Source organism: Neomonachus schauinslandi, chromosome 11 (genome assembly GCF_002201575.2).
Source record: "Neomonachus schauinslandi chromosome 11, ASM220157v2, whole genome shotgun sequence".
NCBI lineage: Eukaryota > Metazoa > Chordata > Mammalia > Carnivora > Phocidae > Neomonachus > Neomonachus schauinslandi.
The window spans coordinates 51,993,788-52,008,267 of record NC_058413.1 but is presented as its reverse complement, the minus strand read 5'-3'; the positions used below and the strand labels follow the sequence as shown (position 1 = coordinate 52,008,267).

The 14,480-nt window shown below is 37.8% G+C and overlaps 1 protein-coding gene across 4 annotated transcripts in view; it reads right to left on the bottom strand.

Annotated features, from left to right (window-relative positions):
* Positions 1-14,480, bottom strand: part of NUP98 (nucleoporin 98 and 96 precursor) — a 119,958-nt gene that overhangs the window by 25,944 nt on the left and 79,534 nt on the right. For all 4 annotated transcript variants that reach the window (XM_021704647.2, XM_021704644.2, XM_021704645.2 and 1 more), the window contains 6 exons: positions 13,720-13,884; positions 6,636-6,818; positions 5,788-5,944; positions 3,965-4,394; positions 2,319-2,548; positions 464-730 (listed from right to left, as the gene is read on the bottom strand). In XM_021704647.2, coding sequence (XP_021560322.1) covers positions 464-730; positions 2,319-2,548; positions 3,965-4,394; positions 5,788-5,944; positions 6,636-6,818; positions 13,720-13,884 — 1,432 coding nt within the window. The remainder of the gene's footprint in view (positions 1-463; positions 731-2,318; positions 2,549-3,964; positions 4,395-5,787; positions 5,945-6,635; positions 6,819-13,719; positions 13,885-14,480) is intronic.

Genomic DNA, 14,480 nt, shown 5'->3' with positions numbered 1-14,480 from the left:
GAACATGAAAAGAACACTACATATACATATATATGTAGCAGGGTACCATCTTTGAAAAGTTTATACGCATATGTTGCTTTGTGTACACAAATTTTAATATACCTTATATACTACAAAGTAAACAGTCCAAGTACAAGCTGTACATTGAAATGTATATAGTAAATACTAAAGGATTTATGTGATTTGGGTTTATTGCTTTTTGCTTATCTGTATCTTCTAGTTTTACTACAAATGCATATGTAGCATACAAAATTAAAATAATTTTAACTAAATAAACTTAATGCTTAAGGTTCTAAAGAGAAAACTAGAAAACACAGTCCCTATTCTGGAGGAACCAGCAATCTTCCTGGGAAGTTTATACTTACTTCAGGTTAGAAGACAAAGGCAAATCTATAGTTAAGGGGTAGGGACCACTGGTGAGTAGGATGTAGATAAGGGTGCAGAGAAGGACCATATGCCCTACCTGACTGCTGGGCCAGAGAGCAGGCTTCACTGATCCTCTTGCCCGTGAGGTAGCTGAAGACAGCCTCCACAGGCCTGTCTTTTCTGGTTAAGGAGACTTCCTCCTCAATTTGAAGTGCAGCAGTTTGGGACAGCCAGCGAGAAAAAGTTCTTCTTCGCTCCAGAATCTGAATGTATTCACTAGGCTCATCCAGCTGGCTGTCAGGCTCCTTCAGGTGGCCCCATAAGGCTTCACATAATGTCCATGTTAGGCTCCAGTGCTTCACAACTAAAGAAGGGACAGGAAAACAATGCTATGACATGAGGTCAAAGTACCTACAAAGAGGACATCATTCTAACTGTGCATTAAAATACATAAATTAATAAATACCCCAAACAACCACTCAAGCTGATTTCCCTTAATCTGTCTCCAGCTCACTCTGCTGTGTCTTACAAGTTCCAGAGATGTGTAGTATAACTGCTTGTTCATTCCATATTCCTGTGGTACTTATATAACAAATGTTAGCCCTATGCTCCTTTAAACAGGTTCTTATAGCTGCATTATGGCTAATATAATCTCAAATGACAGAGAAAAGTCCTCCAATTTGATTAAATTCTGTTTGCAAAATGCTTTAAGAAATATTAAGTGCTCTAAAAACTTGTGAGGGAGTCTTCTCTCCTGTAGTAGGCATGGCTAACATTTAATGAGCCTAAATGACACTGCTGAAAGCACTTAAGAGTAAAGCCAACTCTAAACTACAGGAGGTAACTATGCAGGAGTTACCATCTTCATTTTTACAGATGAGGAAACTGAAGTACAGAGCATTAAGTAACTTGCTCAAAGTTACAGGCAACATGTAGCAGAGCCAAGATTTGAACCCAAGTAATCTGAGTCCAACTCTACGTTCTTAACTACTATTCATATTGCTCCTCAGGAAGGAAAACAAAATGGAAGCACTGCTTACCACTAAGCCAAATACAAGTATACATTGGGAAGATGACACACATACTTGAAAAGAAGATTAGACAACTGAAGCAAACACAAAGAAATGAATATATACAATTCTCAAAATGTGTGGCATGGAACAGTTTAAAAGAGTGGCCATTCTTTGGGCGCCTGGGTGGCTCAATTGGTTAGGCGACTGCCTTTGGCTCAGGTCATGATCCTGGAGTCCCTGGATCGAGTCCCACATCGGGCTCCCTGCTCAGCAGGAGTCTCCTTCTCCCTCTGACCCTCCCCCCTCTCATGTGCTCTCTCTCTCTCTCTCAAATAAATAAAATCTTAAAAAATAATAATAATAATGATAAAATAAAATAAAAGAGTGGCCATTCTTCAATAATGGTGAAATATTATGAAAGGTAAAATATAATTTTTCTACAATTTGAAATAGTAAATTCCCAAATTAGAAAAGCCCTTTATCAAAGTATTGGTTTAGAAAACCATGGTCACAATGGTAATAGAAAGGTAATGGAGAGGTTAGGAAGGGAAGTTATGAACATTAAATTGTTGGGAAAACCAAGTGGTACTTAAGCTGGACATGGAAGAATGGGTAGGATTTAGAAAAGCAAGAAGGAATGGCTTTTTCTCCCTATGTTCTCTGGGTGGAAGAAGGAATGCAATTTCAAAAATCCAAGGAATTTGGCTATAGTTCCTATAAACAAGGACTTGTATGTTAAAAGCCATACGAGTAATTGCAAAAATGTTATCATTTCTCCTTCCTTGAGATTTTGCTCATTCCAACTCAACTGCAGAAAAGTGTGAGCTCAGGCATCTGCTCACTACATTGGCTTAAGGAAAGTTGTCCTCCTATGAACACATGCTTCTATGGCAGTTCCTGAAACATCAAAGGTTAGAATAGAAAACAGTCCATACTCACTTTGTGCTTCCAGAAAGTCTCCTGATGCTTTCTTAACCCAATTTGCATAGTCATGAATGACAGCAACTCCTGGATTAGGGACAATGAGAGGACACAGCTCATCCACATGGACAGTGCTATGTTTTAATTTGAGCTCCAGAGGTATCTGGTATAACTGCAGGTCTTCATCTGGCTTCTTTTGTCTCAAACTGAGTTTTTCCAAATGAACTTTGAATGGAGACTCAGTAAGGCTACAAGGGCAAATGACAAACAAGACAGAAAATGAAGATAAGACAGATGCTAGAATTTTCCTACAAACCTTTGTTTCTTTTTATGGTTACAAAGGGAATGACAAACATTTCCCTGTGATTTTACAGAAATTGTGTTTCTTAATGTCAAACTATAATGAACTTATTTGCTATATAATAAGTAAACAAATTACCTGGCCCACGCATTCAGAATCCAAAGGCTTCTTAAAGCCAGGTTATAAGAAGCATGCGAATCAATACAATTCGACTTGGAACTGGCTTCAACACGTATCTAGATACTATGAAATCCAAGGGCCAAAAGCCACTGTGGGATACTGATTTCTCAAATTACACTTAGTAAGGTATCAAAGTCATGAGGCTAAGCTCATAAATACTGTAGAACTGACTCTAAATTAAGACGAGTATATAATCAATCTGGCCTTGATTCGATTTTAACAACTTTCAAAATATGATGTCATGCATAAACTAGGTTTAGGATCAACATTACTAATTGTGAGGTTCAAGAGATGCTGTTGTTTTGTATTTCTTCAAAGTCAACTTTAAAAACTAAGCATAACAGGTAATCACAGTCATTTAATCTGTAATAAAGATAGCACAATGTGTTATACAAAGTAAATAGGAAAACGTTATATATTTTGCACAAAAAAACTGTATGCATACTAATAACTACCAGGAACTATACATATATCATCTGCCTGAGATACACATATACACACACACACATGCACACTCATACACATATACAAAGTATATAGAACTGTAAGCACACACATATAAATGTTAACGGTGGGGATTATGTAGTAATATGTAACATAATACAGTTACCAGATGTCATCTTTTTCTTTTTTTTTAAAGTAAGCTCTACACCCAATGTGGGGCCTGAACTCACAAAGCTAAGATCAAGCATATGCTCTACTGACTGAGCCAGCCAGGAGCCCCTATCAGATGTCATCTTACTTCCAAATATTTTATGCATGGATTATACACAATTTATACATTCACCTTACAAGGCCCAAAATACAGGAAATGTGCTTATTTGAGAATATACCTTATATATGAAAAAAACGTAAATATCTAAGTGAGAGAATAGGAAAAGACTAATGTAATAAAAAGGATGAAAAAAAAAACCCATCAGCTTTGGGTCTGTTACATTTCCAAATAAAGTTTAACCATTAAGTATTATATACTCTTCACACCTTGACGATACAAATGGAGTTATCTTATTAATCAGTTTAGTTTTTAATTATACAAAGATCTTCTGCTGTCTAAAGTTGTACCAAAAACATTTCTAGAAAGATCACAAAGCAGGGCCTTGACTTTGGGTCTCCTGACAATGAAAAGGTTTTTCTTACCTACCAAGTTGTCTTTCTCAAAAAGCATAAGGAAATTGTGACTCACGATTTAACAGCTACTGGATTAGGCAGGAATCCATATTCCATAGAATCGGCAATCTGATGATTTTCCAGTTCATGAGAGCCACTCAGCTGTTCTCCACTATTAGCAAGAGTCCAGTTGGGGCCCCAACCAACTCGAAATGAGCGTCCCATAAATAGGGCCATGTCCATCAAGAGTTTCCCCTTGCCATAGGTGACAGACTTTTCAAGAGGGACTAGGCCTGGTTGTCTGCGTGTACCCACAGTTTTCAACTGAACTTCAGGGGCTGGGCTGGGCACTGTAAACACAGAGGTCAGGGGTGGAGGGACAGACCAAGGAGATGTGGATGGGATAGTCATCAAAGATGCTGCTCTGGGAGTACGACATTCTTGTACAGAGGCACTTGGTGAAAGAAAAGTTCCACTAGTAAACTTTGATTGTAGTAACCCACCAACTGAAATAGGGGGAAAAAAGACTATTAGAAAATACAGTCTCTATTGCTTCTTGAACAACAATAATCAGTGAGGCTGAAATTACAGTTTTACCAAACCAATTAAATCAAATATAGATGCCAAGAAGCAAGTCAGAGTCTGTGGAATACTCTTTCAACCAGGAAATCAAGGCAGGAATTTTAGTGATAATGATGCCAACAACAATATTAACATTAATAACAAACACTGCCACTACTGTTTTAAAAAAATTAAGCTCTTAACTGTGATTCTGTATAAGCCATTTGTATACACTGTTTCATTTCACCCTTCAATAACTTCAGATGAACAACACTTTTACCCTCATTTTATAGGTGGGAAAAGTGGGCTCAGAAAAGTGTTCAGTACAAATCCACAAAGCTACTAAGTGGCAGGATTGAGAGATAAGCCCAGGGAAGTCTGACACCAATGTTCATGCCCTTATCAGAATGCTAAATGTAACTGTTTCTTAGTCCACAGAAAAAACTTAGTAAGATCAAAATTCAAATTGCTACCACTCTAATGATCAATGCTAGACTCAATGAAACAAAAACCCACTGTGGCATCTTGCACCCTTCAGAACGACAGTTCTTATTACTATTGCCTGTTTTCTAATTCTGTTTAAAACAAGGAGTCAGTTATTGAAGTATGAGATTTTCATGTAGTGCTCATTATGGAAAAGGTTGTAGTGAATGTTTAATTGATGGTTTATTAGTTAAAATATTTTTTTAAAGGAAGTTAATAAGGGCACCTGAAAGAATTGAAAACGAAACACTTAGTTTTTAAGGCAACATAAACAAATCTCTTCCTGATAGTTCCTCTGGCTTTGTTTTGAGATTTGTTGACATCAATACTCTATCCCTAATCCCACACAGTTACAAGCCCACAAGAAAAAAGGGAAAGCTTTAAAATCAAATATTACTTCCCTAAGAATTTGGGGAGGTTTAGGGAAAGGCAGAAATCTGACAAGTTCTGTGCGTTTTAAGAAGCAACATTTGCCCCCAGAAGGCTATAAAATAAGGATAGCATGAGGATTGCACAAAAAGAGTACAGTGCAGGACAACTCGCTCATTCCTCTAAGCTGTGATAAAAATTAGAAAATCTGAGCTTACTATCTAATCCATTTACAAGCAAATAAAAACATAACCTGAACAAAACACAAATGCTTTGTTCTCCATACAACTTCTGCATCTGCACCAATAAAGCTGACTGTGGTTTTTAAAAACTGGCCCACCTAACATATTTATAAGAGTACATCTCCTCTTGGCATCCTTATGTCATATGCCTTTAGGGGGATATTCGCTAGAGAAGTTGACTCATCTTAAAAGGCGAAAAGCAGGACTTTACAGCTTTCTCATAAAATAGCATCAGTTACAGTACCTAAAGAACGGGATTTTGATGAGTGGGATGCTGAAATGGGGAGTCTGGGAGAACAGATTTCTTGAGAAGTATCTGCTTTAGAAGGAAGGTGACTGAAGCGTTGATCCAGAACCATATCTACATCTTCTTCATCAGCAAGCAATGATGCTTTCATGATCTAAAAAGGCAATATCTACAGAATGAATGTGCTCCCCCAAATCCAAAGGCCATAAAAATGCAGTTTCCAATAACCAATAAATCGCTTTGTCTCAAGGCTGTGTCCAGAGCTAGTATAATATCTGTGTGGCTGACTCTATTACACTGCATGTGCCCGAAGGGTAGAAATTATAGAATACTCCTCTTTAGACGAGTCTCGCCAAAACGTGGCACACAGCAATTGCTCACCTGTTTGCTGAATGATTAACTTCAAATAATAAGACAAAGTCTCAACTTATGACATGCCAAAAGGCATAGGTAGGGGGAAGTTGAGACAGAGTTTAAAGAAACCTGTATCTACTAGGCTAGGCTATTAAAAAACTTTTATGGAGCACTTTCTAGAGCCTCAAAACCACCCTATGAAGGAAACAAAGTATATTTTATAGAGAAAAATCTGCTCACAGATGTTAAATGACTTTCCTAAAGTCACATAGTAATAGTTATAAAACCAGGATTAGAATCCAGGTCTAATGAATCTCAATATAGCCTTCCCCTTCCCTCCCAGAATATGGGCCATATTCTTGTTTTTTTCCTCACCCCAATGACCACTCAATGCTCTTCAGTGAATAATCAAGGAAGAAGCCCAAGGTTATGAAAGGGAGATAAAGATTAGTTTGGCTTCCTATTATAGTAAGGGTGGGTTAGGACTTCACCTGTAAGACATGTGGATTAATTCCCAGTGAAGATGCAATGTGTGTTGAGGCAGACACAGGTTCCTGATCCTCAGGCACGCTCTCTTCTAACATGGAATCCAAAACTGGCTCCTGGGTGATATCTACCATGTCACTGTCCAGTTCCACAACCCTCCCTAACTGCTCCACCTCTGGACTCTGGCTCTGTAGATAGCAGAAAGATCAGGGAAGCAGCATTAAATTACACCAAATAGACACAGAGCTTCTAGACCATAGTTTTCAGAATATGATACAGCAATACTAGATTCTGTCAATTCTATGAGGTAGCATATTTGTCAAAAAGGGTTTAACAATAATTACCCCAAATACCCCCTATATGTAATTGGGGTCCAAATACAGATTCATGAAATCACCCTTTGGTAGTATCTTAAGGTCTGGTGTCTGGAACCTAAGCCCCATACTGAACAAATGGTGGTCTTCAGACAAAGATAATGCCTTACCTGATTTAACTAGCAAATATAATTTCCTGATATACACAGGGTGACCCTGTCCCCTCACACTGTCTTGTAGCCGGAAGCCATTGGGAAAAGAGAATAAAAGGTACAAATACCAAAGTCTCCAGTAACTACATTTCTTTAAAAAAAAAAACAATTAGAAATAAATTTCCAGTTAACAATTTGGGGCCTGGAATTTATCTTTTGGGTGACTGAATCCTAAAGGCTAGCTGGGCTCTACATGTGCAGTATCATGTAAGATATGAGGAATGTCTAATTTCGAAAAGGAAAAACAAAGTAATACTAGAAACAAAAAAAAGTTTTTTTTTAAAAATAAGCTCCACACCCAACATGGGGCTTGAACTCATGACCCTGAGATCAAGAGTTGCAGGCTTTACTGATTGAGCCAAACAGGTGTTCCCTAGGAACAATTTTAATCTAGGAATAATTCCTTTATGTTCAAGTGCCAAGAGTTGGCTTTACATTTTTTTTTTTAAAGATTTTATTTATTTATTTGACAGAGAGACAGACAGCGAGAGAGGGAACACAAGCAGGGGGAGCGGGAGAGGGAGAAGCAGGCTTCCTGCAGAGCAGGGAGCCCGATGCAGGGCTCGATCCCAGGACCCTGGGATCACGACCTGAGCCGAAGGCAAACGCTTAATGACTGAGCCACCCAGGCGCCCCTGGCTTTACATTTATTAAGCAGTTTTCAAGATATACCCATGAGTAACAGTTTATGGTTTGAAAAGGTAATATTATGATACCTCATAATAAAGTTATGAGGTATCATTAACCTGAAGCACACTGTAAAGTAACTGGTTCAGTACAAATTCATTAAGTATGTCCTAAACTTGCATATTACCTGGTAAAATACTAAAAAGTGGCTAAACTAATTTATGAAACATTCTCAAAATCAGAAAGTTTTACTTATTTTTCTTATCATGGTATCATCTGTAGATTATTAATCTTCCAAAGTTTGGGGCTTATCTTCCTAAGTGCCCTATTTCATGCTGACCCTCAAATGGATGCTATTATGTAACAGGTAGTTTTAAAAATAATTTCATGATTACTTTGGGCGAAGAAACATCCATTAGTGTAACTTTTCCAACTTTATTTGTAATGGTATATTAGCTATTATTCCGTTGCATTCTTTTAACAAATATTCTTACTAAAAGATACCATTTGGTAAGATATTAATACTCCTCCCATTTGTAAATATAGAAAAATTGAGCTGTTGGATACATAATAAATTGCCCCTTAAGACAAGAAAAATCCCCAAGGACAACTCCAACAAAACTGAAGGCCAAATAATGGTGAAAGGCAAACATGATACTATTTTTGACCTATTGGAGAGGCTACCCTTATGCTCTCTAATTCTGGAAAAAAATAAAATAATAAGTAGCTGTGGTCACAATGCTCCCATTTTAATTACAAGAATTACGGGAACACTAACTCCAAAAGTTCCTTCATAAGTTAGTTTTTAACCAATTCACTTCTAGGAAAAGTTATTAAACTGCTCCATATCCTCTGTGTCAACCTATCAGTTTGGATACCCTCCCTCTGTTGGGCTCCTATAACACCCTGTCTAAACCTGTTTTTTAAGATTCATCATGATAGGGGCACCTGGGTGGCTCAGTCGTTAAGCGTCTGCCTTCGGCTCAGGTCATGATCCCAGAGTCCTGGGATCGAGCCCCACATTGGGCTCCTTGCTCAGCGGGAAGCCTGCTTCTCCCTCTCCCACTCCCCCTGCTTGTGTTCCCTCTCTCGCTGTCTCTCTGTCAAAAAATAAATAAAATCTTAAAAAAAAAAAAAAGATTCATCATGATATATTGTGATTTCTTGCATATGCAGTATGTATATGTCCCACCACATTGTCAAGGCTTGAAAACATTATAACCTACTATTCTCTGTATCTACCACCAAGCACATTGTTAAAGTCAACATTCATCAGACATTTTCTTCATCAATTCTATTGCCTAGTGTAGTGCCTGGCACACACACAAAAGGGCAATTAATATGAAAGAACAAGGAGTGAGGATGGGTGAAAGGAAAGGAAAAAAGGGGAGGATGGTTTCAACTTACACTACTCAACAAAGAAATAACAGCAGCAAGAGATGTTCACTTAGAACATTAAGATGAAATCCTCCCATTTTGCCTTAAACAACTCAAGCACAGACTCCATGGACCCAGCATATTTTTAAGAAGGGTGCTAGGTAGGGATCAAGGTTTTATTCGCTCTACCCTCATGCACAGACTTTAAAGTTATGAGGTCTCATGTAATAAGTGGATAAGGGGGAAGTGAATGACTATGAAACTATGAGGAGCTGGTAGGCTCCTAAGATCCCCATTAGTGAATTTTGTTAAAGTATATCTAAGCAATTGCAATAAACTCCCCCAAAAGATGTCTGTGTACTTATTTTCAGAGAAATCTTGGGAGATCAGGTGCTCCTTCAAAGCCAGTCCTGGAAAGAAAAATAGACTAACAATAACAATAATAATATTAATAGAAAGATGGCTCAGAAGGAATGGAGGAAGTTTAAAAAAAAAAAAAGGAAACCCTTGGGAAATCTATGGAAAAGTAAGGCAAATACTCAGAAAAACAGCTAAACAGAATATCCCTTTCATATACTATGATCTCTTGAAAGTAGATCTTATTTGGGCGCCTGGGTGGCTCAGTTGGTTGAGCGACTGCCTTCGGCTCGGGTCATGATCCTGGAGTCCCTGGACAGAGTCCCGCATTGGGCTTCCTGCTCAGCGGGGAGTCTGCTTCTCCCTCTGACCCTCCCCCCTTTCATGCTCTATCTCATTCTCTCTCTCAAATAAATAAAATCTAAAAAAAAAAAAAAAAGTAGATCTTATTTATGCTTAAAACCAGCACAGTACATTACAAATCCTAAGTACATATATAATATCTGTAAAATGACTGTCTCTTCATATATAGGAGGGTGAGGTTTCATGAGTGAAACCTTCAATGATTTTAGAAACCTTCACTTTCCATCTCAAGAGAATCTTCCTCATACAAACAAAGCTGCCAATACCCTAAAGATAAAGCATCTCTTAATCTAGTACATAAAGTAATTCAAGTAGGTAAAGTAAATCATGACACCTTTATTCAACAAAGGGTGAGCAACCAATCCACGGTCAAACAGGTATTTAAATAATTCATACTGTTATTCCCTCTAAAATAATTTAATCCAGTATAACTATTACTGTTGTCTGCTTCCAAAGTAACTTGTTTTCTAACTATAAAGAATGTTTTATATTCATTGGGCTAGAAAATTAGCCCTGTCAACATTACTGTGTTCTCCGGAGAAAGTTCATCTCAGGGTTTCAAGGACCCATCAAAGTAAGTGTGTATGTTTCTACACATACATTCAGGGATATTACAAGAAGTATAGGACATTGCAACATTAATATCTGAAGCAAAAAGGCCTATAGTATACATTTTGTATATATGTAATATATTTTAATTACATAAAAATACAAACTATATATTCAACATATATACAGACTTACTGAATAATCTTAGATGGCTACCGTTTTACTTTTATTTATTTATTTTAAAGATTTTTTTTTTTATTTATTTGACAGACAGAGCGAGACAGCAAGAGAGGAAACACAAGCAGGGGGAGTGGGAGAGGGAGAAGCAGGCTCTCCGCTGAGCAGGGAGCCCGATGTGGGGCTCGATCCCAGGACCCTGGGATCGTGACCTGAGCCGAAGGCAGACGCTTAACAACTGAGCCACACAGACGCGCCCCTGCTTGTGTTCCCTCTCTCGCTGTGTCTGTCAAATAAATAAATAAAACCTTTAAAAAAAAGTATACACAAGATAAAATGCAATTTTCTTTTAAATCCTAACCATTTTTTTTTTAAAGGTTTTATTTATTTATTTGAGAGAGAGAGACACAGCGAGAGAGGGAACACAAGCAGAGGCAGAGAGAGAGGGAGAAGCAGGCTTCCCGCTGAGCAGGGAGCCCGATGCAGGGCTTGATCCCAGGACCCTGGGATCATGACCTGAGCCGAAGGCAGATGCTTAACGACTGAGCCACCCAGGCGCCCCTAAATCCTAACCACTTTTTTCCTTTAAAAAAAATCTCTAACTCATTTGAATGTACTCACCTAGTGATGGTTAAGTTTCTGAGCAAGCCAACTAGTCTGTCTCAGTGATACTGAACACAAGTTACAGTTCACTAAGAGGTGGAGGTAAAAAGCTATAGAAAGGTCTCTCTGCCTGAATGCCATCTGAGGTCTTTCAAGTGGTTCTGAAGCCTGGCCGCGTATTTCAATCACCCGGGGGAAAGCATTTAAAATATAAATATGCCTGAGCCCGATGCTGTATCTATGGAATCAAAGGTCACCAAAGTAGTGTTGCAGTCAGCTGAAAACTGGATCTCAGATCAGCATTTTGGAAATAATGTTCTAACTACCAAATGTTTCTGCAACTGCCCTGATTCACCGGTGTGATGAAGGTTTTTCTGCCAACATTTTCTCTAACTTCAACGGCATAGAAGAGATTATGTGAAGATTTAGTTACATTAATGTTTTCTGTTTTCTTAGATTTACCTCTTTAGGAGCAAATCAAATCTTAAGAACTACAGAGGGAATGAAGATATTACATAAAAGGCAATGTGATAAAGCACCATTAAACAAAAATACAAATCTTCCTAATACCTAAAAAACTCTCAACTCTCAACTCTGAGAACCTGAGATTGTGCACAGGAAAAAAAAAATGCTAGAGCAGACTGAAGGAACACCGTGCTCCGAAATCAAGCTCCCCAGGGGGCCAGGTGACAATGTGAAGATAGTCATCTTGACACTAAGATGAAAAGACTGCTGTCTGTTCCTAGTTCATTCTGATGGCTCAAATATTTTCCTCATGCCAAGTAAAATGTAGGTCTTTGGTGCTAATAACTAAAACTATGCAGCCATTAGCATTTCCTACCTGTCTCACTCAGATCACTGGGCAATATGAAGGAAGAGTCCTTCATTACTGTTCTAATATGTTAGGCTAATACCTAAACAGCTAACCCATTTCTCCCATTTCTGCTTTCCCCAGCCAAAGACCACCCGCTTCTTAAATCAAAGGATATATCTGAAAAAGATCCCACTCACTGTATTCTCTTTGCCCATTTTGATCCTTACCACATCTCTTCTTCCTAAAACCTGGTTCTTCTGAAATTTTTTGGTGCTCTTCAAAAAGTTTTTTAAAGAGTTCTCACCTACTCAAGTGTCATCACAGAAATGTATAGTTATCCCTTACTATCTGTATTCTGGAAATTAAACAGCCTAAAAAAAATCACTGATTGTCAAGACATATTACATAAATTTGCTCTATCCACAGATGAAGCTTTTCTTTCACAGCTGCATCTTTAGGATCTAACAATTACTTTTATTAGCAGAAATGAAGGCTATCTGACTCTTATCCCAGGAAATACACATAATATAAAGATCAAAAAACATTTGTAGAGAAAGGGATTATACAAAGTATATGATTCAGAAAAAAAAAAAAAACATGGAAAACCAAATCCATTTACAGCATTTCTTTAGTTTAGAAGAGATTTCTTAGGGGTTTTGTGCTATAAAGATTATGAACATAGAAGTCAACGTATATCCCAGTTCCCACTTTTATCATGCCCTCCCTCACCTTGTACGCGCAAATATGAACATACATACACAACAATCTCCAGAAAATGCCTCCCAAGAAATTATTTAATAAATCATAAAAATCGCACATTTCAGCAGCCATAAGAATTGTAGCACAAAAAATTCCAAAGGTCCTGCTTTTAGCAGCTGAGAGGTAGAGGATGCTTTACAAAGAAATTCTGTGTTAAGTTCTCTTCTTTGAGGGAGTATGGCAGCAAAGAAAAAAACTTTTTGTAACTTGATTGAATATAAACAACATCCAAAGGAAAGTAAAACTCTTTGAGTTCGCAAAGAAACTACCTGATATTTAAATTGCAAACCTTTCCCTACATGGACAAAAGGTTTATACTGGCTTAACAATACTGAAAGAGTATGACACAAGTAATTGCAATAAACAATACAGCCCCTCTTTCCCCACACCAAATAATTCATTTATATTCTAAAACCTGATCTATTTTCAGAAAGATTATGTATTGTTAAAATACAAATATCAAGAGGTTACCTGAAGTATAAGCAAACAACTTGAGAAAATGGAGTTAAAAAGCCCTTGCAGAAAGCTAACTGAACTTTTAAAAAACCACGGAGGTAAAGAACAAGATTAAACTGCACATCAGGTAGTCAAGGAAAATAAGATTTACTTTGTATCAACCCACACAAACAAAATGCTATCTTAAGTTGATCACTGAGCAGAGAATTCAGCAAGTCCAAATGAAAGAGAGGGAGGTGTTTAAGAATGACAATCTGTAGAAGGAATGATCCAAACAGCATGAGAATTCTTTAAATCTCTCAATTTAAGAACAGATGCCAGGACCACCTCATGCCCTCCCTGGTACTTGTCTCAACGTGATTGCCAATACATTTGTACTCTTCAAAGTTCCAGGGGTCATAAACAGCTTTGTACTAGCTGAATGACTTCCTTTCAACTTCTGTATCATGGATTCCATTCAAATTCACTGTCCTGTCTCTACCTGGGGTGGAGGTGCTGGCTTGCCATTAAGAGCCATCTGGAATGGGGTGGCCTGGCCTGCAGGAGGCAAAGGGGCAGTCTTCAACTTCTTTGTACTAGTTTTAGATGGCCGTTCCTCCTCCTCTTCATCAGAATCCTGAAGGCCATACTTAGAAAAATGGGAGACCTAAGGAAAAGAAGAATACAACAAAATCAATTTTTTTAAAAAAATTTTATTTTTAAGTAAACTCTACACCCAATGTGGGCCTCAAACTTACAACCCTGAGATCAAGAGTTGCATGCTCTACCAACTGAGCCAGCCAGGCATCCCAGATCCAACAAAATCAATTTTAACACTTATATTCCTAAAAGCTTCCATAATACTTGCCCTTGCAATCATGCAGAATTAGCTTTAAAAAAAAGAGAGAGAACTATCAAAATATTTAAGGCAGAATGAAATGTCATCTATCACATGTAATTTACTGCTACCCTTAGATTTAGATGTTTCGTACAAGTTGCTTATATACAAACACTAACTTATTAATATAGGAAACCAAATCTAGAAAAGCCATTACTATTTTCACATCTATATCCTGCCTAGTTCTTCGCTATTAACTTGTGTCGGGCCTTCAACTAGTTAAATAATCCAAGTGGCTTAGAAGAGAAAGAAACCATTAGGTTAAACTATCAAGGAAGGAAGTCAACATCTTCATCCCCAGAAATCTTTAAATGAATGACAACTGAGGAAGAGTTAATATCAAGAGACAAATTCTGCCTCATGCC